This window comes from Ursus arctos, unplaced genomic scaffold (genome assembly GCF_023065955.2).
Source record: "Ursus arctos isolate Adak ecotype North America unplaced genomic scaffold, UrsArc2.0 scaffold_3, whole genome shotgun sequence".
Classification (NCBI taxonomy): Eukaryota; Metazoa; Chordata; class Mammalia; order Carnivora; family Ursidae; genus Ursus; species Ursus arctos.
In genome coordinates this window covers 66,107,661-66,133,462 of record NW_026622985.1, presented here as the reverse complement: position 1 = coordinate 66,133,462, position 25,802 = coordinate 66,107,661, and the positions used below count along the sequence as shown (strand labels likewise).

At 38.9% G+C, this 25,802-nt stretch overlaps 1 protein-coding gene across 3 annotated transcripts in view; it reads left to right on the top strand.

Moving 5' to 3' along the window:
• The window catches only part of DOCK4 (dedicator of cytokinesis 4), a 409,136-nt gene that overhangs the window by 300,848 nt on the left and 82,486 nt on the right, over nucleotides 1-25,802 (top strand). For 2 of the 3 annotated variants that reach the window (XM_026509569.4, XM_026509577.4), the window contains exons 25-27: nucleotides 1,243-1,377; nucleotides 13,564-13,662; nucleotides 24,052-24,146. In XM_026509569.4, coding sequence (XP_026365354.3) covers nucleotides 1,243-1,377; nucleotides 13,564-13,662; nucleotides 24,052-24,146 — 329 coding nt within the window. The remainder of the gene's footprint in view (nucleotides 1-1,242; nucleotides 1,378-13,563; nucleotides 13,663-24,051; nucleotides 24,147-25,802) is intronic. The other variant, XM_044387653.3, reaches the window with a different exon arrangement.

The window sequence follows — 25,802 nt, the reverse complement described above, 5'->3', positions numbered from 1 at the left end:
GCACTGTGGGAACAGAGTTGGTACCTGAGAGGAAAGGGTCAGAAACTCTGTGTATAAAAGTGTAATAGAGAGACCTGCCTGGGGAGGGACGACTGATTTTTACACATCCCCAGGATCCCCAGGCTCCAAAGTTGGGCTGGGACTGGGGAGAAGAGTGATGACAGGGGGAAAATGTTAGTTTTGCTTAAAACATCTCTATATAATTCTGCTAAGTGTGATAGTTCACTGCAGAAAACTGAAAACAAATAGCAGTGGGGAAAAAGACTTTTTAAAAATTTCTCCTGTCTATTTAAGTTTGAAGTTACAGTCAGCGTTTGGACTTACCTGATAAGGAATTCAGAACAGAAACTCTGCTCTGTGGGGGAAACCTTGGTAGTTTTCTTGCAAGTGTAAGAAAGTTTATCACAACTCGGGCCAAAAAGCTGTTTCGAACTCATACTTTGTAAAAGTTTTTGTTTGTTTGGCTGGTTCTCTTTTGGAAAGGCAGGAAGCCTTTGACAGAGTTTTGTCTTGCACGAGTATAAGAATCCAGCTCTGCTCCTACAGTCAGTGCAGAGCTATTTGGGTCTCTCTCTCAAGTCCTGGGGGCTTGGATACACATATTAGTTTTGCTTTAGGGAAGCAGGGCCCACCGCGGCCACTGACCTTCGGTCCAGTCTGGATCTCATGGTGTTCATCTATACTGGACACTGTTTGCTCATCTTGTGTGGAGGATATTCTAAAGATCATTTTTATAGGAATAGTCATTTGCATTTAAGAGTTTTGGAAAATGACCTGTGCAGCTCAAGTGATGACAAGAGTATATGTAAGCACAATCTGAAATCAAAACAATTCAGGACTTTGGGAACCAGGAGGGGCTTTCAGTGAGGAATCCGGCTTGGAGAGGCGAACTGCCTGGGCCCCGTCACACACTGTGTCTGTGCCTAGCTCGTGCTCTGAATTCGTCTGCTCTGCTTTCCAGAACATCACCCGCCTTCTCATTTGTATGTCCAGTATCCACTGCACAGCCTAGTTGGGTATTCTTGGGTAAGCTGTGCGTTCCTCTGTGCTTTGTTTTCTGTAAAAGAAGGCCATTTACTTAGGTGACATAGGTGAGTTCCAGTTCTGTCAAGTTCTCGAATCCCCTGACTTTTTGATTCTGTATTTGGAAATGTGGGGGGGTTTCCCCCCTTTTCCATTAAAGAGAGATTAATACATATATTAAGCCACCATTTCCTGAACTCCTTATTTTTTTCTCTTAAGGAAAAATCTGTGTTGGAGGAAATAGATGTGATAGTGGCCAGCCTGCTGGACATCCTGCTGAGAACCATATTGGAGATCACCAGTCGACCGCAGCCGTCCGGCTCCGCCATGCGGCTCCAGTTCCAGGATGTCACTGTAAGATCATAAAGCTAATGGCACACGGAACAGAGCACAGTTGTGCTTGTAAAAGCTTCAGTCACATTGAGGGTGGGTTGCTATAGGAATCTGGGAAATCTGCCCTTGGGAGGGTGACCCTCGGGTATTTCAAATACACAGTAAGTTACTTATATTTTACCAGGGAATGAAGATAAGAAACCTGTTTGTTAAAAGATCTTCGATTAAGATATGTTTAATTTCAGGAAGCCAGATTTGTTACTAGCTCTCACTTTGCCCAATTTAAATTAGCCTGTGAGTCTGTGTCCCCAGTCCTCTTGATAGCTTTTCATTTTCTTTTTCAATTTCCAATTCAATTTTCACTCAGATTGCTTGAGGAAATAACAGTAGTGAAATAGAGAAACAAGAGTCAGGGGTCCTGAGTTCTAATTCTGGATTTCTCACTGTGAATAGTAAGGATCTTAATTTGGGGAGGCCTCAGTTTCCTCAGCTATGAATGAGAAAGTTTGACATGGTAATTTCTAAGTAAACTTCAGGCTCCAATATTTTATGAGTCTAATATAACATGATTTATAAAATATTAAGAAATAATGTATCTGGTAGTTTATGTATGTATATATATTTTTAAGTGTGTATGTTTGTCTATAGAGAGAGGTGGGTGGGTGGATGGATGGATGGATGGATGGATGGATTCTATTTAAAACTCACATTCAGTTGACCAAGAATGAGGGGTTTTTTTAGATATGATTAAGAATATTCTTCCAAATATCAGGAATGGCAGTAGATGCTATAGTTTTCACATATATTTACAAAAATGTCTGCTTTTGCCATTCTTTTTATAAATCAGCCACAATAGAACCTCTGTCTTAAGAATGTTTGCCTAGCCCCTGATGAAAATAATTTTTATTTTTACTTAAAAAAAAATAAAAAGTCTGGGGTGCCTGGGTGGCTCAGTCGTTAAGCATCTGCCTTCAGCTCAGGTCATGATCCCAGTGTTCTGGGATCGAGCCCCGCGTTGGGCTCCCTGCTCGGCGGGAGGCCTGCTTCTCCCTCTCCCACTCCCCCTGCTGGTGTTCCCTCTCTCGCTGCCTCTCTGTCTGTCAAATAAATAAATAAAATCTTTAATAATTAATCAATTAATTAATTAATTAAAAAAATAAAAAAAAATAAAAAGTCTGCCCTGACTCTCCTACCAAGTTCTCCTGACTGTTTCAGGATGGCCATGTCGTGTTGAATTTTATTTTCTCTGCTTTCAGAGCTGAGATTCACCTGAGGAAACCAAGCTCTGAATTTGGAAAATAAAGTTAAACTCTTTCTTTTAACAAACTAAGTTAAAGAGTATGAAAAACTTCCTAATATATTAATAGCTGTACTGCCTCATTTAAAGAAAAGAGGAGCAAGCAATTGATTTCTCAATTTCATATGGAAAATGGTACCTATGTCATGGAGGTTGTCTTCCTGTATTTAGTGCACTACTTTGTCCAAAGTAAATGCTCAAAACATGTTGTTGATGCTTAATACTACTGGGGTTCATTATGGGTTTGAAGGTTTGGGGGTTTTTTATGTTGAATTTATTTTGTTTTTTCATGTTTTTTTAATTAAACTTTTTGTGATAATTATTGAGTCACATGCAGTTGTAAGAATTATTACAGAGTTGTAAGAAATATTACACAGCTTTTACCCAGTTTCCACAATGGTAAAATCTTACAGAACTTGAGGACAATATCACAACTAGGATATTAACATTAATACAGTCAAGACACAAAATATTTCCATCACCCCAACAATCCCTCCTGTTGCCTTTTTACAGTCAAACCCACTTCCTTCCCATCTCCACCTCCTCCTTAACCCTGACAACCACAAATCTGTTCTCCATTTTTATAACTTTGTCATTTCAAGTATGTTATAGAAATGAAATCATACAGGGCACCTGGGTGGCTAAGTTGGTTAAGCATCTACCTTCAGCTCAGGTCGTGATCCCAGGGTCCTGGGATGGAGCCCCACATTGGGCTCCCTGCTCAGCGGGGAGCCTGCTTCTCCCTCTGCCTGCTGCTCCATCTGCTTGTGCTTGCTCTCTCTCTCTCTCTCCATATCATATGAATAAAATGTTTAAAAAAAAATGAAATCATGCAGTCTATAACTTTTTGTAATAAGCCTTTTTTCTTTAACTCAGAATAATTCTCTGGAGATTCATCCAAGTTATTTTATATATTTATATATTTTTATATCTTACTCCTTTTTATTGCTCAGTAGTTTCCATGTTGTGGACGTACCACAGTGTGTTTAACCCTCACCCATTGAAGGCCACCTGGGTTGTTTCCAGATTTTGGCCATTATGAACAAAGCTGCTATAAATGTTTCTGTGCCAGTTTTTATGTAAGCAGAAGTCTTCATTTCTCTAGGATAAATTCCTACGAGCGTGGTTGTTGGATTGTATGGTGGTTGGCTGTTTAGTTTTCTGGGTTTTTTTTTTTTTTTTTTTATGATTTTATTTATTTGAGAGAGAGAAGCACACAGGAGCAGAGGGAGAACCAGATTCCCCACTACGCAGGGAGCCCCACGTGATGCTCCATCCCAGGACCCTGAGATCATGACAGAGTCCAATGCAGACGCTTAACTGACTGAGCCACCCAGGAGTCCCCGCATGTTCAGTTTTTAAAGAAACTGCCAAACTAGTTTCCATAGTGGCTATGTAACTGCATTCTCATGTATACAATGTGTGAATGATCCAATTTCTCACTACCCTCTTCAGCATCTGGTGTTGTCATTTTTTGTTGTTGTTGGGGGGTGCATTCTGTTACATGGGTAGTAATATCTTATTGTGATTTTAGTTTGCATTTGCCTAATGGCTAATAATGCTGAACATCTTTTCATATACTTGTCACCAGTATGTCCTCTTTGGTGGAATGTCTCTTCATGTCTTTTTCCCATTTTCTACCTGAATTTCTTTTTACTGTTGAATTTTCACGGTTCTTTATATTTTCTAGATACTAGTCCTTTATTGAGTATGTGGTTTATAAATATTTTCTCCCTTTCTATAGTTTGTTTCCGCATCCTCTTAACAAGGTCTTTTGCACAAGTTTTTGGTATTGATGAAGTCCACTTGATCACTTTTTCCTTTTATGGACCATGCTTTTGGTGTCAAGTCTGAGAATTCTTTTGTCTAGACTTAAATCCTAAAGTTTATCTCCTAGGTTTTTTTCCTAAGAGTTTTACAGTTTTATATTTTACATTTAAGTCTATGAGCCCTTTTGAGTTAATTTTTGCATAAGCTCTGCCAGATAATTCTAACATTCTGTTATCTCCATGTTGACATATATTAATTGTCTTTTTTATTTCAGTTTGGGGTCTTCCTGGTTCTTGGTATGATAAGTGATTTTTAATTGAAGCCTGGACATTTTTATATTATAAGACTCTGGGTCTTAAGCCTTCTGTTTTTGCTGGCTTTATGTGATACCACTTGGCAGGGGAAGAGGAAGGTTGCTAACTCATTATGGACAGAGGTCGAAGTCCGTGTTCCCCATATTATCTTCACTAACACTGACCATTGGGCATGAAAGCACCGGCTCCTGATTTGGCTTTCTCTGAGGAAGGTATTAGGGCACTTCTGCACAGCTTTTTGAGCGTGGAAGTCTAAGCTCCCCACTTGGTGTGGGTGAGGCCAAAGTTTTTTGTAGTGTTCAACTGGAGTGAGCAGTTATTACCGAAAGTTCTATCTTGCTAGACTGCCCTTTACCTGATCCTTTAGCCAAAGAGAGTAGACCTTTGTTGTTTGTAATTGTCGTTTGTAATTGTTGGTGTAATTGGCCAGCTTCTTCAGCTCCAGGTGTGAGATACCGGAAGCAGAAAGAAAACCCAGAGACTACAGTACCATGTCCTTCCTGAGCTCCCAAGATCCCTGACCAGACTGCTCTCTTTTCTTTACCTTCAGACTCTTCTGTTTGTTCTCTATGTAATAGTGAGGTTTGTAAAGGAGTACTTAGCAGAAGGAATAGATAAAAGTATATCTCCTCCATCTTTTCCAAAGCAGAAGAAAGTTCTCCTTCATTATGGTTTTGATGGCGACATTTTAACTGCTTCCTGGCAATAGAGCTCTAACATAGTTTTAAAATTAAAATAGCCCAGCAAACCTCAGAGCTGGTGCTGGCTGTGGATAAAGACTGTCTGGGGTCAGAAGCTAGAACACTTTTTCAGACTGCTTTGTATCCGGAGGCAGGGTTGTCAATGACAAATCTCTCTGGGGTATACATGGCCTTTAGGCTTTCAGGATGTAATGATCAATACAAACTAAGAGACTTGAAGGCAGTGAATCAGGTTTGCAGATGAAGTTGGGGGTAGGGCAGGCAGGATGTTCATCCATTGTTCTAAATTTTAGGAAAATCACCTAAAGAGAAACTTAGCCCAGCATAGCCATGTTGTACCTCCCCCGTTTTGGGAAAAACCAGACTCTCTCAAGGTATGTGGATTGAAATTTGCTGGGAAACATGCACTTGAATTATTTGGCTCCTTTGGTTTTATGCTGTAAGACATTTTTTTCAGGGTACTCAAGCAGATCTGGTTTGACTCCTCCTTTGCCACTTCATTACCTGCATGCTCTTGGGCAATTTATAAATATCTCTAAGCTTCTGTTCCTTTGTCTTTAAAACAGAAAATAGGGGCGCCTGGGTGGCTGTCATTAAGCGTCTGCCTTTGGCTCAGGGCGTGATCCCAGAGTCCTGGGATCCAGTCCACATCGGGCTCCCTGCTCAACAGGGAGTCTGCTTCTCCCTCTCCCTCTGTGCTATCTCTCTCTCCCCCAAATAAATAAATACAATCTTTTAAAAATAAAAAAAAACAAATAAAGCAGAAAATAATTGGACCTCTCTCAAAGATAGTGTGAGGATTTCATCACATCTGTAAGGGTTTATTAAACAATATCAGTTTACTTCAGTCATTATTGTAGTAGCGACAATAGTCACAGTAGTGTTATTATGATTGCTGAATAATTATATTGTTGTTATAACTAGTTCTGTGGTGAGGAGCACGCGCTGGTCATTCACAGAGTCCGTCCTCTGTGGGCACTGAAGACTTAATTTCTTTACCATTTGCTCATGGAGAACAGGCTCTCTGAATAACAGGAGGTCTGTACGTGGTAGTCCTGCCTGTTCAGTCTTTGCAGGAAAAGTGCCCACAATAAGTGGACATCCTGGGGGTGAAAGCAGCTCCCACAGCGTGTCATGGTGAAGTGTTCCGGTACTCTTGCAAGTCCCGTGGCTGTCATTCTGCCTCCCCATAACGCTAACAGAGGGACTGGCTTCCGCTGCATCATAATTCTAGATAACAGTAGCCTTATTTTTACTATTTAAAGGAATTGTACTCTTTGTTCCTTTACCAACTGTTCTTTAAACTTTAAAATGCTCTCTCTTGCTAGAAAGAAAAAAAAACATTGTAATCGGTTCCTTTCAAAAATCTAATTGTACGTGGAAGCAGATTTAATACAGCAGCGTATATGGCCATTTGCTCACACCCTCAACTAATTGGATTCGAGAGTTCCTTACAATTTATAAAGGCTTCTTTCTCTGCCCATAATTTGGTTTATCCCCATTTATGGTGCAGGCGACTCAACTCAACATAGGCCATGTCTAAGAAAGATAGACTTGTCTGAACTTTTCATGTACTTCTGGTCAGGGGAAGGAGAGGGATGCAGAATTCTGTAAGAAATTTCTGGAAAGAATAGTGCATGTGTATAACAGAAGGTTTCATGAGGGCCGCTGGTGTAGCCATCTAATACCCTTGCTATTCACAATTATTGATAGAAATGCCCACTGTACTCAGTGTATACATAAAATGGATCCAAGCCACTGAGACACATAATATTTTAAAGGCAATGCGTATATGTAAATAACTCCCACACTGAAACAAAGCTAATCTTGGCCAAGGATGGTATTCATTTATTCTTTTTAGGCAATTGTTGAACCTTGGGTTTTCTTCAATTTTTTTTTTTTTTTAAGATTGCATTTATTTATAAGAGAAAGCACAAGCCAGGGGAAGGGCAGAGGGAGAGGAAGAAGCAGACTCCCCGCTGAGCAGGGAGCCAGACGTGGGGCTCCATCCCAGGACCCTGAGATCATGACCTGAGCCAATGATAAATGCCCAACCAACTGAGCCAGCCAGGCACCCTTGGACACTTAAAATACTTTAAAAACAAAAAACAATTACATTATAGATGAAAAATATTTTAGTAAAATATTAGACATCTGAGCCTCTTTTTTTTGGGAATGTAGTTGACACACAATGTTATGTTAGTTTGAGGTGTACAGCTTAATGATTGGACAAGTTTATGCCTTATGCTGTGTTCACCCCAAGTGTTCCTACCATCTGTACTGTCACATTGCAGTTGAAGTATCACTGACTGTATTCCTTATGCTCTGCTTTTATTCCTGTGATTTACTTGTACCGTAACTGGAGGCCTGTATTTCCCTCTCTCCTTCATCCATTTTGTTCAGCCTTTTACTCCCCTCCCCTCTGGCAATCATCAGTTCTCTGTATTTATAGGTCTGATTCTGCTTTTTGTGTGTTTATTCATTTTTTAAAGAGTATTTGTGGGGCTCCTGGGTAGCGCAGTCGTTAAGCGTCTGCCTTCAGCTCAGGGCGTGATCCCAGTGTTCTGGGATCGAGCCCCACATCGGGCTCCTCTGCTGGGAGCTTGCTTCTTCCTCTCCACTCCCCCTGCTTGTGTTCCCTCTCTCACTGGCTGTCTCTCTCTCTGTCAAATAAATAAATAAAATCTTAAAAAAAAATCAAAAAGCATTTATTAAAAAAAAAGTCTATTTGTGAGTGGAATCATTTGGTATTTCTCAGTCTGATTTTTTTCACTTAGCATAATACCCTCTTGGTCCATCCGTGTTGTTTCAAATGGCACGATACCATCTTTTATGGCTGCATAATATTCCATTGTGTATGTATACCACATTTTCCTTATCCATTTGTCAATTGATAGACCTGCAGGTTGCTTCTGTGTCTTGACTATTATAAATTGTAAATAATGCTGCAATAAACACAGGGGTATATATATCCTTTTGAGTTAGTGTTTTTGTTTTCTTTGGGAAAATACCCAGTAGTGGAGTTATTGGATCATATGGTATTTCTATTTTTAATTTTTTGAGTAATCTCCATACATTTTTCCACATGGCTGTACCAATGTACATTCCCACCAACAGTGCACGAGGATTCCTTTTTTCCCACATCTTCTCCAACACTTGTTGTTTCTTTTTTATTTTATCCATTCAAGCCAAGTGTGAGGTGATATCTCATTGTGGTTTTGATTTGCATTTTCATAAGGATAAGTGACGTTGAGCATCTTTTGGTGTGCCTGTTGGCCATCCGTATGTCTTCTTTGCAAACATGTTTTTTCAGGTTCTCTGCCTGTTTTTAAATCACATTGTTTGGATTTTTTCTTTTCTTTTCTTTTCTTTTTTTTTTTTTTGTGTTGAGTTGTGTTATTTATATATTTTGGATATTAATCCCTTATCAGATATATCATTTGCAAATATTTTCTTCCATTCAGTATGTTGTCTTTTTGTTTCATTGATGGTTTCCTTTGCTGTGCAAAAGCTTTTTATTTTTATATAGTCCCAATAGTTTATTTTTGCTTTGGTTTCCCTTGCCTTAGGAGATATACCTAGAAAGATGTTGCTATGGACAGTGGACATCCAGGCTTCTTAATGGGCTAAATGTGCTTAGAGTTCCTAAATAAATTAAGTGAGTACATAAAATGACATTGCAGAGTAGATGTTCGGATTAACAACACATCATAAATGTGCCAAAGATTAGATACCAGGATAAGTTGTTTGCAGTCTAGTCTATACCAGATGTGACAAATATAGATAGTAACCTGGATTCAAAGAAGTGTTTCTGTGTACACTGACTGTAAATACATAATGAAAGTCTATTGTTTTTTTAATAATTTTTCTTATTACTAAATTATCGGAATAATTTGTAATTAATTCTTCTAACTTCAAGGTATGTCACTATTTACAGGATGGTATGCTTTAGGAATAAACATTTTAAGAATATTAATCTGGTAGCTATATTTGAGATGGTATAGCTCGGATGTAGAAAAACTAAGAGGTGAGAAATTAAATGGGTTTCTACTAAGTCGATTTGCATTTTTAAGTTGAGACTTAAGAGAGAGGTTAAAAAGTCAGACGTTGGTTATCAACTGATAGATTTTTATATACCTATTTATATTTGAAATATAACCTCAAACTCAGGTATATTTCCTCTATAAAATCAAGTCAGTCTGAACAGTAGGTAGAAGAACCAGAGTTACCGGGGTTCATATCCCAGCTTCACTATTTTCAAACTGTGAAACCTGGGATAAATAACTTAACCTTAACAGATCTTACTGTAAAATGAAGTTAATAGTGTCCACCCAACAAGCCTCTATTAAGGAATGAATTTGATAATATAATCAAAAATACCATAACTTACACATAGTGCTGTTCCATAAATGATAATGTTGTCATAATGTCTTTTTTAAGCTTTATTAAGATGTAGTTGACATTCAAAAAATTATACATATTTAAAGTATACAGCTGGTAAGTTTTGACATATGTATATACCTGTGAACCATCATCACAATCAAAATAAATAACATGTCCATCACCCTGAGAAGTTTCCTGTGCCCTCTTCTCTTTCCTCCCTTTTGCCCCCCATACGGCCTCATCCCCGGGCAACCACTGACCTGCTTTCTGTTACTACAGATAAGTTTGCATTTCTAGAATTTTATACGAACAGAATCATAAAGTACATAGTTACTGACAGGGTTGTTTTGGTGGGGGGTGGTGACATTTAGACTTCTTTCCCCCAGTATAATTATTTGAGTTTCTTCATTGTTGTTGTGTGTATCAATAGTTCATTCTTTTTTAATGCTGAATTGTGTTACATCATATGGATATACTACAGGTTGTTTGTCCATTCACCCTTTGGTGGACATTTGGGTTGTTTTTGGTTTGGGCTATTCTTTTCTATTCATATATTTTTGTTTTGTTTTGTTTTGTCACCATTAACACGATATCCTGACTCCCAGAACTTTATAATAAGTCTTTAAGTCACATAGTATAAGTCCTTCAACATTATTCTTTTTGAACAGTGTTTCGACTATTTCAAGCCCTTTACGATTCCATATGAATTTTAAAATCAGCTTGTCACTTTCTACCCCACAAAAGGCCTAATGTGATATTGATTGGGATTACCCTGAATCTGTATATCAGTTTGAGGAGAATTGACATCTTAACAATATTAAATCTCCCAATCCATGAACATAGTATTCTATTTATTTAGGTCTTCTTTAATTGTTCTCATCAGTGTTTCGTGATTTTCAGTGTGCAGCTCTTTTGCCATATATATCACCAAGTGCTTCCATGTTTCAGTGGTATTATAAATTATTTTAAGTTTCATTTTCCAATGACTCATTTCTCATATGTAGAAGTAAAATTGATTTTGGTATATTGATCTTGTATTCTGAGACATTGATTAATTCACTTAAGTAGTTCTGGTAGCTCATTATAGATTTGATAGCATTTTCCATGTACACAAATATATTGTCTGTGAATTAAGAGTTTTTTTTATTCCTTTCCAATGTATATTACTTTATTATTTGTTCTTGTTTTATTGCACTGGCTAGAACCTTCAGTATAATGTTGAATGGAAGTGGTGTACTGTTTAAGCTTTGGAATGTCTGAAAAGTCTTTATTTTGTCTTTCTTTTTGAAAGATTTTTGCTGGGTAACACAGTCTTGATTGATGGTTGTTTTTGTTCTTTCAGTGCTCCGTGGTCTTTTAGCTTGCATTATTTCTAATGAGAAATATCTCATCCTTACCTTTGTTCCTCTGTGTGTAATGTGTCTGTTTTTCACTGACTGTTGTTAATATTTTCTCTTTGCCTCTGGCTATTTTATTATAATGTACCTTTATGTGTGTTTTTCATGTTTCTTGTGCTTAGGAATTGTTGTAATTTTTTAATACATAAATTTATAGTTTTCAGAGAATCTCAAATTTTTCCCCTTACTTTTTCAGTTACTTTTCCTGTGCCCTCCTCTTTGAGATCTGCGATTACATATATATTCTGCTACTTGAAGTTGTTCTGTAGTTCACTGATGCTTTTTCTTTTATTTCCTTTTTTTTTTTTTAATTTTGGAGAATTTCTACTGTCTTCAAGTTCAGTAATCTTTTCTTCTGCATATGTCTAATCTGCCATTAGTCCTATTAAGTAAATTTTCATCTCACATTATAATCTTCATCTCAATTTGGTCTTTTTGCTTTCTTTCATGTGTGAAATTAACATTTCCAAACTTTCCTATAGTCCCCTGAATATATAGACTGTGGTAATAATAGTTACTTTAATGTCTTTTACTGCTAATTCTATTATTTATGTCATTTCTGGGTCTGTTTTTATTGATTTTTTTTCCTCCTTATTTGCATCATTATTTTTTCCTGCTTCTTTGAATGCCTAGTAATTTTTTATTGAATGCCAGACATTGTGAATTTTATGCTGTTGAAAATGGATTTTTTAAAGTCCTAGAAATATCTTTGAACTTTGCTCCAGAATGGGGTTAAATTTCTTAGGAACTATTTAATAGTTTCTTACCTTGCTTTTGAACTTTCTTAGGTAGGATCAGAGCAGCATTTATTCTATGTGTAATTTTTCCCTGCTACTGAGAAAAGTCTTTTTTAGTATTCTGATGCCCTAATATGGCAAGATCTTGCTGGTGAAAAAAAGATATTATTCCCAGTCTTGTGTGAGCAGCAGGTTGTGTTCTCTCATTCCTTTTGGCTTGTTACTTTTCCTAGCCTTGGATTGTTTCCTAACACACATGGGCTAAAATATGAATCATTGTGCCCTTAAATTTTCCATTTCTTGTGTTAAGTACCAAGATTTTCTTTGTTCATTAACAAAGTATTATGTTGAGCTTAGAAGATAGATTTCTGCTAGCCCTTACTTGTTAGTTTCTTAAATATTTGCCCCGCTAAGTGTGCAGAAACAATTCTTTGTCATACCTGTGTGTTACAAATGTTTATCCTCATGCAAGAAGTCCGCCTGCATCTTTGGTTACCCTGACCTGGTGATTAAGTAGCATCTCCAGGCCTCCCCTGGCAGCTGGAAGGGGTACATTTGACTTTCCTGACTTAGCTGCCTCTGTTGGAAAATCCCAGTTATGAAAGCTTTCAGTCCCTGATTTTGCACATGAGTCTATAGCCTTTTTCCATGTAAATGCAAAAAAACAAAAAAATCCCACCAATTCCTAATCAAAGTCCATTTTTGTAAATTTACTGTCAGTTACCACTGACTGCTTCTCCCGTTGTGTTCATATTGTTTTAAATGTTACTGTTCTCATTAAAAATAGATAATTTTTTTGCTGAGCAAAAAAGGTTGCATTAGAACACAAATACTTTAAATTAGATGTACTTTGGGAAATGCAAGTGATAGCAATTTTATAGGTCTTCAGATCTATGGATGCTTTTTTTTCATTATCAATTTTTAAGAATGGATTTTTTAGGAGTCAATCACATAGCACCCAAGCAGAAAAGGATCACAATTAAGCTATTTTTAAAAGCTGTTTGAAACCAACATTGTAATATATGGCTTTCTCTGTGTCCTGCCAATCAGCAGACCAGCCCTCAGATGAGTTGGTGGAGATTGTGGGAATTCAAAAATGGAGCATAAGGTACAGGAAGAGCTTTGGAGTCACAAAGATATAAAGATAACTTCAGCTCTTCCACTATTTAGTGATGTGACTTTGGACAAGTCTTTTAGCCCACTGAGCATACAATTTATCGTCTTTAAATAAATACTAAACCCCCTACCTCATAGCACTGATAATGAGGTTCAAATAACGTCATGAATAAAGGTATAGTAAATGCTCAGTAAATGACCTTACCTCCTTTAAGTGTGTAAAGTTAGTTTTCTAGTGAAAAGCTTCCAGCCAAGTTAAAAAAAAAAAAATCTCCTAATTTGAAAATGCATATATACCAAGTAAATGGCATTCATCACAGGGAGGAATTTTGACTGTAATATTATGGTTAGTTTAGATTTAAAGACTTCGTAGAGTGACTTTAGATACTAGTGGGTTTTTTAAAGTATTCTATTTGAGGGCAGTTCAAAGTAAATTCCTGATGTTCATTTTTACTCTTAATAAAAAATACACCTTTTTTTTTTTTTAATTAGGGGGAGTTTGTTGCTTGTCTCCTGTCCTTATTACGACAAATGACAGATAGACATTATCAACAACTTCTTGATAGTTTCAATACAAAGGAAGAATTAAGGGTAAGTGACTTTTAAAAAAAATTTCCTACATCTTTCTAGCTTTCCTTGTTCTCATTCATCATTGTTAAGATACTTCCTTGACAGTTGTTTTACCTGGTTGTGTTAAATTCTAAGCTGTTTTTTCTCACCTTCATCCCCATGTCTGACTATCTATCTTGGCTCATTAAGATTTCAGCTACTCAAGCAAAGCAATTAACTTTTATTTTATACAAAGACATAGGATTTGAAATACCTGTCAGCAAAATCCAGTAAACTAAAATGGAATCACAGACCTAATGAGACAAAAGCAAATAGACTAACTCTAGTCAGGTGGGCTTAGAAGTATTGCCTTTATAGACGATCAGGGCGAATCTGTAAATACATTGGCTGATTTCATCCCTCTAAAACCACACTGAAGAGTTCTGGCTACAACGTTCTGACCAGAGAAGCAGAGTTGTATTTGATATTCTCTGTCAGCTCCAGTCTAGTCAATACGCTGTGCCAGTGTGACAGGCTGACATTAAATAGAAAATATTGATGCCAGGTTGATAAAAATTCAATCTTTGCTGAGAGTAAGGGAGCCTCAGTGCTTCCTTCATGGTGTTCACTAAAACCTTAGAAGTTGATTGTCCTCAGTTGGAGGAATGACCTGTCATCTGTTCTTATTTACTTTTATTTCTCTTCATCTCTTGAGTTTTCCAGACACCTTCATATGTAAACCATCGTAATGGAAGGGGGTGCTTACATGCCGGTGGTGGAGAATTATAGGACAGTAGGAACAGTCGCGCTGCAACGTTTACATGACTGGAAGCCTTCACAGCACCTCAGGGGAAGACTTGTTAGATTTTTTTTTTTAATACAGATCATGTGCAGGAATCACTTATCTTTGATTTTTAACTGGAAGATGTTGTATGACCTCAGAAGAATCTTTCAGTTACCTTGGAGCAGTTGACAAGCTGAATCATGAAACAAAGAATAGGTTTGGGCGGATGTAATCTCTCTAGCAGAAAGTCATTTGACATAAACCCATGCCTAAAAATATGTTTTTCATGTTTACTTTCAATCTTGAGTTTAGAATTAAAGACAGATAAAAGGCCTTAGAAAATACCCACTCTACACACAGAAATCCATGTGGTTAGAAAGGAGGGTAATTGTGCAGTCATTAACTTTCTTCAGAAGTTGAATACGTAAAACAGTTAAGGAACTATTAGGTTTTATATAAGAAGTATTTGACTTCGTGTTTCAAAATTTCCCATAGGAAAGGCTACTTATTTTTACAGAGCCTGGGAATAAAAAAAGAGCAGAGAAGCATACTTTGAAAATCATGATTAATTTAATCTAAGTATTGAGTTTTATGCCTTACTCTTCACATTAATAATAATAAAGCAAATAGAAGTCATGAATGAAGTGTTTTATGTGGCCTTTCCTCATTTCAGTCAGCCACACACCTTTTCATGATTTCCCACTTCAAAATTACCTGGACCTTCAGGCCAGGAAAATTATTGAATGCTATTAATTACTTCATCTGTCCTTTAAGCGATATCGATTGAGAAATTCGGGCAACTACTGGTTTTGTTATGCAGCCAGGTACAAATTGTCCAGTCCCCCGTCCTGTCCAGGGGAGAAACGAGACAGGCAATAGGCATCGACCCCGCCGGTGGTGAGCCCCCAGGGTAAGCACATGGCGCTTTGGAGCATCTGGGAGTTGCAGCCAACGCAAACTCATGACCTGAGAAGTCCCCAAGGGAGGTCTCAGCTGGGAACTAAGAGATGAGTTAGGAGTGTGCTGGACTTTGGCCAGGACATTCAGATCTCTCAGCTAAATGATACCAGAATACGCTAACTGACTAAGCACTCTCTACACCACCTTTATAACAGTTACTCAAACCTGGAATGTTTTAGTTTCTTTGTGTGAATCCCCAACCCCTAAGTCCTGGATTATAAGCTCCTTGGTGTGTGAAGCTTTGGCTGATTCACTGCTGTATCCTCAGATCCCAGAATGTGCTCACCACATTGGAGGTACTCAAGAAACATCTGTTGAATGTTTGATAGAATATAGAGAATGAGGAAGACACATTTGTAAGACACAAGGCTGTGTGTGGGCTTTATTTTAAGGACATTTGGAAGCTGTGGAGCGTTTTAAGAAAGAAGGGAGAGCCATGATCCCATTTGAGTTAAGAAAAACCTGTCTGGTTGCACTATTGAAAATGAATTAGCCAAGGTCAAACAAGAGGCAGAAGCCCATAAAGGATCTGATGCAGTAGTCTGTGCTAGAGATGACTGTGGCCTGAAAGTGACATGAACACGATGGTAGTAGATTCTCGGGACATTTAGGAGGTTGCGTTGGCGGGTGCTGGTGACTGAATTTATAAAAGAGGTGAAAGAGAGAGAAGGGTTGAAGACGACTCCCAGGCTCTTTGACAACTGGCCAGGTGTTGGTGCCATTCACTGCATGGGGAACCCAGGAGGCGTGGATGTACAGGTTTGGGAGCAAACATAAATCCAGTTTCAGCTAGAGTTTGGTCACCTGAGGGACGTCAAAATGGAGATGTCTCATAGACACTGTCTGAAGTTCAGGAGAGAAAGCTGGGCTGCACATGTAGATTTGGAAATTTGTCATTGACATTGGGAGTAAATGTGAACATCCAAGGAGAGCGTGGAGTATGTAATTGAAGGGATCTGAATAGAATCCGAGCATTAAGGAGGAGGAAGTGTTGAACACTGCTTGCTACTGCAAGGAGGTGAGGTAAATTCCTAAAAGGGTCCTTTAATATTATTGATGAACTCAGCAATTTCAGTGCAGTGGTGCGGGCGGAAGCCAAGCCGTCACGAATTGAGGAATGAAAAAGAGAAAAAGACACAGTAGATGTATACCATGTTCCAAGAAAAAGAGGATAAGGTGTCTACAAAGGAGAACTTTGGATATCATAGGAACGTGTATAATGAAGGAGACTAAAGCACGTTTAAATAGTAACAATCAGATCTGTTAGAGGAGAAGCTGAGGTGTAAGGAAGAGGTGCACAGGGTGGTGAGCTTCCCTGAGAGGCGGCAGGGGGGGACAGAAGGAGTCCTGACTGGGAGGAAGATCACTTTGCCGGTGTAAGAATGGAAGGGGAGTAACTGGGTGAAGGCAAGCTAAAGGTCACTTATTTTATTAAAGGCTAATCAGTCATCTGGTTTTAATCAGTATTTTAAAAGTTCAGAGGTCATCTTTTAACAGATCAATTTTTCTTGTTCTTATTTTTCTTCAAAGCCAAATACCCCTGTTTATGCTACTGAAACCTACATTACAGGATCTTTCAAAGATGGTAACACTGGTCCAGGGTCCCTTATGCAAAGTCTTTAATAAATGTGTATTTTAGAAATTAGAAGCTTTTGACATTTCAGGAAGATGATGTGTACATACCATGTATGATACAGGACCTCTGGTACGATTTGGGATAGCCACTATAATTAAACATCTTAATGTTTCTGCAGTCAAAAAATATTCACTCTAAGTGGGATTAAATGAAAACGAAATAGTTCAGGTCAGGTTTTGCTTCCAAATAGATTATAAAACCAGAAGTTTTAGAATACTTTGAGATTTTCTTCTTGTAGTAAAGAAACTGAGGATCTCTAACAGCAAACACTCACATAAAACTCAGCACATGCGAGACATTGTTCTAAAAGATTGATTCATAGTAACTCGTTTAATCCTCAACCCCTTGAGGTAGGCACTATTATGATTTTATTACCGATGTCAATTATTTGACTCAACAGATGTCTGTTGAGCACCTTAGCTAGACATCAGGGATATCAAGACTAATACAACAATCTCTCTCAATGCTTTAATGTTATTAAGAACATCTAAATCATTAAGTTACAAAGGAGCGTGGCGTTTATGAGCAACAGTGACGGTGGCCGCCAGTAACAGAATGCCTCCTCCCCCCCCAGCCCCACTGCCGTGGGCCATGCCGGGCTAAGCACTTTTCCCCGCAGTGCCTCGTTTTATCCCCTGCTAACATCCCCCAAACTCCTTCCACCCCCGCAAGGAGGTAATCGAGAGGGCCTGGAATTCTATTAACATCTGAGCTCTTTGCTCAGGCAGCTAAACTCAGCTTTTTCTTCAACTTTAATGAATTTGTTAAACCAAAGTCTTTGCATTCAGATTGCATAAAATTTCATTTGTCAACTCAAAAAAAAAAGTAATAAGGCAGTTCCAGTCATGAAGTGGGAATAAAAGGCCACATTAATGGAAGGAGAGTTATTTGGGGTTTTTATATCTAATTTAGGTTAGAAATGGAATATATAATATATAAGGAAACTACATCTACAGAAAGGGACAGCTAAGTAAAGTGGTATTTAATGGAAAATTATTAACCGATACTGGGATTTGACACTAAAACTCCCATTTTACCAACTGGTTAAAAGTGAGAAAGTATGTCCCCCTCCCCTCCACACACATGTATTCTCATCCCCAGAGGCACTGTTGACACATAAGGTTGTATCCTCACAGAGCATTTTTTATGATGTATATACATACACGTATTTTTAATGGAATCCTACTATTCATATTAGTTGCACTTTTTCACACAATAATAGGTCATGAATATCGTAGAGCTCAGTGTATCATTTATTCCTCTGAATCACGCTACATGGATGCTAATAATGTCATTATTCCCCTTTTGCTGGGCATTCAGGATGTTTCTGATTTTTGCCAAGAGATAGGATACTGCAGGGAACATCATGACGCACGTCTCCAGGGACTTGGGCCCTTACTGCTGTAGAATGAATTCCTGGAAGTCGAACTATTGGATCGTGGGATATATATTTTTTCAATCTTCCTTGACACTGACCAATTATATGTTCAGATGTTCCAATTAATATTTTTCTTGTTCTTTATCCCTAGCATCAGTGCTTTTTTGCTTTCTTCTTACCAGTTCAAAGAAAGATTTGGCCTAGCATTTCACAGTGGTTCTCTAAATGAAAACAGATTTTGAAAGTACGGCGTTCCCATATCAACTAAGATTATTGGTGTTTTAACTCTATTCTTGCTTGAAGAATCAGGACGTCTCCGGGGTTACCATCAGAGTGGCTCCTGGCATTTTGAACAGTGTACCGTTTCTTCTCCTTGTCCGCAGGTGTTCTGCGTGAGTGGTGTCAGTCACAGTGTCAACAGAACTGTGGGGGAGCAAGGACCCAAGGGCTGGTGCTCTGCATTGTGTAGTCCTTTCCTTCTGTGGAACGTGGCAGTAATTTAGCAAAGACTAGGAAGTGTTAGAGAGGGTTTTTTTCCCCCTCTTTCTGTAGTAATGTTTTATTATACACCCACCTTCTGCTGAGGGCTGAAGTTTTGTCCATATCCATGGTATTTCTTGTACCTGGAGAGCAGCGAGTCTCCTGTTCTTTGTTGATTATGACTTTTCATAAAGAACTGTGGGGATCCTGCTTTAAGCATGAGATACTACCTGTTCTGGAAGTTAAGTGTGGCACTGTTACAGCCGTCTGTTGTCTCCCATCTTCTGGCCCGTAGCTTTGGAAAAATCATATCTGATCAAGTCACAGTCCAACTTGAAAACCCTAAGGACTTCACGTTACCTGCAGGACAAGATCCGGTCTCTGCCAAGTCATCCCTGTCCTCAGTCTACCTTCTACCCTCATTGTCCTCCAGCCTCTTCCAAACCCCTTTTACCATAGCCACTTAAAATTACTTGCGTATTCCTAGCCAACCATACAAACAGTTTTTCATTCCTCTGAATCATTTTTTTGTGTCTCCCTGAAATGCCTGTTCTACCATTACTCACTCGCTTGAATTGCTTAATTTTACCCCTATTCATCCCTCCCTGATTTCAGCTCATGCTATAAGATCGAGCTCAGGAATCACTTTCTTGACAAAGCGTTCGCAGAATACGGCGGCCCCCCGCCCCCACTCCCCCTACCCTCCATAACAGCACACAGCAGCGCCTTCTAAATGTCATTTCCTTGGATCCTTGATGACTGTGCTCTGTGAGAGTAGGGACCACATCTTTGTGTCCTAAGCACAGACCCTGGAACAATCTATCTCTGTTGAATGAAACAACCCTCTTAATAAATGTCTCCATTCCTCACAAACCATCTTTTTCTGTACAATTATTTCAACTTATAGCCTTTATTTCATTATAAAAAATAGTTCTCTAGCCCTCAAAGACTGAAGACCACTTGGGAGTTATCTTTGCATAATGTGCTTATATATTCAACTTTAAGGTTATGAATTTCAATGTGATAATAATTATTAACACCCTTTCATTGAATTCAGACCCCATACCAAGGGTGTTACACGTTTGAAATTTGTGGCAAAATTTTAAAATAATATTTGGCTGTACTTTAAATCATAAGTGAAGGAAATGTGTTCCTAGAAGGCTCTGTCCCTGCTCATTGCTTTTGACATAAGGAGACCGTGTCTTGGTCTGCTTACGTCATGATGCTTTCTTTTCTGGAGTTCTTAACTCATGTTTCATGATCTCAGAACTCCTCCTCCTGTGTCTCACTAATTCTGTTGCGTAAACTTCATTTCTGTCTTGTGCTATGCCGATACCACAGCATCCTGTGTAAACACAAAGCAATTTTTTGTACAGTATAGTGAGGAAATGAGCGTAAAACAAATTTAATCCTCTCACCCATGTTCCTGAAACCCCTCACTGCCGTACATGGCTCTCAGGATCAATTTCCACATTCCTTACCATGGGGCAGGAGTGAGGTTTATTTGCCTTTCATTGATCTTCCATCCCCATTTCTTGCCACTCCCTGTTGCAGTCCAGGCAACCCTGGGTTGTCTCTTGCCTTTAAGGCCTGCTGGTGCTCCTCCTTCTGTGTGGAATACCCGGTCCTCAGACTTGTCCTCATTTGCAGTGCATGCACAGATCTGTGTCGTTTTTAGATCAACATTCATCTCTCCTGCCAAACAGTATGCGCCGTGAAGGCAAGCATCCCATTCAACTTATGTTGAATGTCATGTCATACCACACTCACAGACACTCCATAAATAAAAGAATGTATCTTACCCCACTAGGTGTGCCCAGCATCTAACACGGTGCCTGGTATGTAATAAAGCACTCAGTATTTATGAATGAATAAATGTTAGTGATGAATCTTGTTTGGTTTGGGGTTTTTTTAATTTTTAATTTTTTAAATTAACATATAATGTATTATTTGCTTCAGGGGTACAGGTCTGTGATTCATCAGTCTTACACAGCACCCAGTGCTCACCATGACACATAACCTCCCCAATGTCCATCACACAGCCACCCCACCCCCCCACCCCGCTCCACTCCAACAACCCTGTTTGTTTCCCAAGATTAAGAGTCTCTTATGGTTTGTCTCTGTCTCTCTGGTATCGTCTTGTTTCATTTTTTCCTCTCTTCCCCTATGAAAAAATTGTTCTTGCTTTCTTTTCTATTTGAGTGTGGGCCTTTTTATCGTTTTGGTTCCCACACGAACTTCCTTACTTGAACCTCTTGCCCTGCAGAAAAAGTGCTTCTGTAAAGTACAACCTCACTGTTCTTTTTTCTATTTTGAAACCCTGATTTGAATAAAACCAGTAATGCAGTTAAGCTACCATGTTGTGCTATTTGAAGTAAACAAACAAAGAAGAAACTGCTCCCAGGCTACCAATGTTAAAATAGTGGCGTATGAAACACTTATTTCTTGCTATCCAAACAGGAATATTATGATAGCAGTGTTCTTTTTTTAAATTATGGGAAAGATCTGTTAGTTACGTGTGCAAAATAATTTCATATATATGCAAATCACACATTCAGTGCAATGATCACAGCTGAAAAGTACCTAGGGCAGACCGGGAAACAGCAGCGGATTTGGGGAGGACAGGCAGCGGGATGTGGAAGAATCTGGCATTCAGGTATTAGTGCTTGAAAATACTGGAGCTGAGTTTGAAACTGTTGCGTGGCAGCTGACGGTAAATCCTTGCTGAGCTCAGTCACATGGGAGTGCCCCAGGGGAAGGTGTTTCTGTTACCCTCTGATGAAACAGTAGCCTACAGTTGGGAACTAAGAAAAGATGTTTGTCTGTTCCGTGAATAGGTAAATGATCATGTTAATTTTTCAAAATCACCTCTCACTACAAGGGACCTTAAAGCCCCGCATTTTCTGAGGATGAGAGCTCAGTTCCAGAGAGGTTAAATGAGCTGCCGAGGTCGTTGAGCGGGGTCATGGCAGAGCCAGGATTAAAATCTTCCGATTTTCACTGGAGTGGTTTTTCATTTTCATTGTAAGATTGCCGCAGTGTGTTGGTTTCTATAAAGGTTGATGAAGCTTGCATGGATACTCCAGAAAGCTATTTGAGACACTAAAAAGTTTTCTTAGGGGAAGCAAAGACTTACGTCACTACTCGGGCATTGGTGCGGTGTCGCATGCTACCACAACTTTTATTTTGTGAGATAAGCGGGAGTAAGAAAATAAGATGGTCTCTCCCCAGCTCCTACACCTGGAATAACTTTCCCTTTATCCCCAGCCCTACAAAAGAAGAACAGTCAAAGTTGCCAGTCCGGAAGGTAGATGTCCTGCCCGCTGTAGCCAGTTTTTCAGACAATTTTTTTCTCTGTGCAGCTTCCATCACTCTTTTCTGCCTCCCCCCCGCCCCCCCGTTCACACACCCCATTGCTCAGGGTGCTACCTCCAATTGCCAATTCTCTCAAAGTTTTGAGGGGAAAAGATGAAATTTCAAATATTTTAGAAATTAAACTATTCCTAAGTCATTGTAGACCATGAGAAATGACTCCCCACCTTCATGATTCTTTAAACAGCTAGCTAAGCAGGTGCAACCACATAGGAAACCAAAGTAGGATATGAGTCTTTGAAAGGTAAATGCAGACGTCCTCTTTGTGGGGATTATATATATTCATGTCTGGGAAACCCAAAAAAATGAACTGAAAAACTTTTTGGAATAAGTTTTAGAAATGCATTAAGAAGGGTTTCTCACTGTTTTAATATGCTAATGACCTACTTTCCCAAGAGAGGGCTAGGATGTGAGGTGTTTCCCCAGATTGTCTGACCTGATGTAGAATTCATTTGGGAAACTGTGTCTGGTGATTCTGCCTACACGAGAAGGATCTGTCTGGCCATTTAAAGGCAAATGACCTAGCAGGCATATTTCCACATGGCACATATTACATACCAACGTATGTGTGTTGCCAAAGAAGTTAAAATAAATTCGTGTCAAAATATTTATGGGCTTGATCAAAGCTGTTAGAGTATGTTAAAAAAAAAAACCACACACACACACACACACACACACACACACACGGAGCTACCACATGTTTCTCATATTTTCAGATTCTATCTATCTTCTGATGATAGGAATGACAACCATAATCTTCTGTTCAAGCAGCTTACATGTTTAAGATAATGTGTTGTTGGGTTTCATAAATAAAACTCTTGTGTGTGTGTTTTTTTTTTTAATTAAGCAACACCATACTGTTGTCTTCAATCTGCTAGATAGAGATATTTTCCTAGCATTGCTTAAGGTTATCAACAAATCTTTAAGTTTTCTAGTTAATAAATCTAAATAAAAGCTAGACCGAGCCAATCTCTTTCCGATTGGGCATGCTTTACGTCATTCAGTACACGTAGGGTGTTGTCTCCTTGGGTCCCCGTTAAGTGTCATATGCTACAGCATGTGGAGCCCTACCACTAGTAATGTTTTAAGAAGAGGTATTTCTGTGTCTAGCAGTAGCTTTTTGTCAAGAGTGTTTCCCAGGTGATCAATTTAAAGATATCATCTTAGTAAATACCACTGCCCTCTGGCATGGCATCTCTGTGAAGAATTCCTTGACACTGTCATAGCTACTAAGCACTCGCCACTCAGCACACATCCTTATCTGAGTGTCGTCTGCGTAGCACACTCAGACTCTAGAAGCCTGCGTGCATACCATTAATACTGCATCCTCACAATGGCCTCAAAGAAACTTGGCTGTTTGCATAAATGCTTTTTAATGAACATAACTTTCATTTTGACAGCTACTTATTAAAAGGAAGGACTGTTGATCATTCAATATGAAAAGTTCTGATGTTGAGGACACTATAATAAAAGAAAGAGAATATATTTGCCTGCTAATCTTCAACTATCAGTCTTCCCCTTTATTTATAAAATCTAAGTGTTTAGAGCTTGTGAAGAGAGAAATGAAAGGTCATCTCCACCATGGATGAGAAAGAAAAGGAAAAGAGAACATTTGGGAAGGGTAGCAAGCCAGTTGGGTGTTGAGAATGGGAAGGGTGGGGATTCCTTCTCCAGGTGAACTATGGAAGCATGGCTTCCTTCTCTGTAGTTGCTCTGGAAATGGCAACAACAGTGCTGCGTGTGTGTGTGTGTGTGTGTGTGTGTGTGTGTGTGGACAGTTATAATAACTCGGTAAAATGGTCTGTTTCCTCCCTATCCAAGGATTTCCTGCTACAGATATTTACTGTGTTCCGAATATTGATACGCCCGGAGATGTTTCCAAAGGACTGGACTGTTATGCGCTTGGTGGCTAACAAGTAAGATGTTTAAGTTGATGATAACTGCAGCTCATTATATGGAGGAGAGAAGGTACAAAATGATTTTTCTAGCTTGATCTCTAGGTTGAAAGCTTCAAATCCTGGGATTCTTTTTCTTTGTCTCTGAATTAACTTGTGTCATTTATTAAAAATATTACTATTTGTTTTACACAGATGATATGTTAGCATAGTTAAAAAATCAAACACTGTAAGAAGAGCGTACGTTGAAAAATCTCCCTCCCAACCACTGTATTTATCTGTTACCCCCAGCCCATAGTTACCACTTTTATTAGCTTCTTGCATGACCTTCCAGTGTTCTTTTATACAGAGCCTGGAAGGTAGCATAATATATACACTATTTTGCACGTTGCTCTTTCACTTAAAAATCCTGGCAGTCTTTCCACATTAATATATAGAAAGCCCCTCATTCATTTGTGCTTCTTTTTTTTCTTTTATAGGCATATAATTTCTATTGAATTGGTGTACCATCATTTATTTATTTAACCGGCCCTGTTTCTGGACACTTGAGTCATTTCTAATCTTTCTGAATTCATTTTAACTCAGCAGGATACATTAGCATCTACCATGTGCTCAGCACTGGGAATAAGATATGACCCCTGAGCTGGACACATGACGATTGAAGTTCCTTTTATGCAGCCAAGGGATATGGCCAGTAGAGAGCTGAAAATAATGCTCTCGGCAAACTTTGGAACTAGAGAAGACATTTGGGGAGATATTGACATAAAGTTGAATCTCTGGAAGTTGGTAAAATTAGCTTGTATTAGGCATATCCAGGGGAAAAAAAATAAAAGATCTGAGTCAGTGCTTGAAGGAGTAGGAGCCAGAAAAGGAGATTAGGGGGCAGCCAGAATGGCAGGAGCCTTCCCAGAGAGTAAGTGTCATGGCAGTATCTGCTCTCACGCTTCCTGGCTCTGTCGTCTCAGGATGAAGGTGAAGTTCTTTAGGAAACTGGCCGATGTTTACTTCCACACTTGTACTTTACCCTGTTTCATAAGCATTCTTCTCCTTCAAGTCTACGTTTGCCTGCTTCTCCTTCCTCCTCTTGTCCAGCCCCAAACGCCCTCATATTCAGGATAAAGGTTGAATTCTCCAGGTATCTATCCATAGAGCCAAGACACCATATGTCCTCCCCAGATGCCAGGTACGATGGTGGCATCAGGAATATAGGGTTGGATTTTGATAAGATATGCCTAATATGGCTTCTGCTGCAGTATGCATTTATAGATGTGGAGGTGTTAAAGCGACGTGTTAAAAACTTGTGAAGTAACAAATAGTATAATATGGCATATTATATTTTACATAAGTACAGAAGCAGCTTTTCCATGTTCAAGACTAATTGAAACTCCTGAAATAGCTCTCTTTAGAATTTAGCATATTTAGTTTGATATCTGTGAGTAGAATCAAATATCTTTTCATCTGGGTGTCTAGATGCCACAGATTTAAGGGGAGCTATTGGTCATAAATCTGGCCTTATTACCAAAGATCTAACATTCTGGGTACCTTCAGAGGGCTATGATGTGGTCCAGGGAGGCAGCTGGGAAGAGGTCCAGGCTGCTGACATCATCATCACATAACATCATCATGTGGTCATTATGCCTGCCCTGTGTGCAGAGGGATATTTTGGCTTGAATTAGA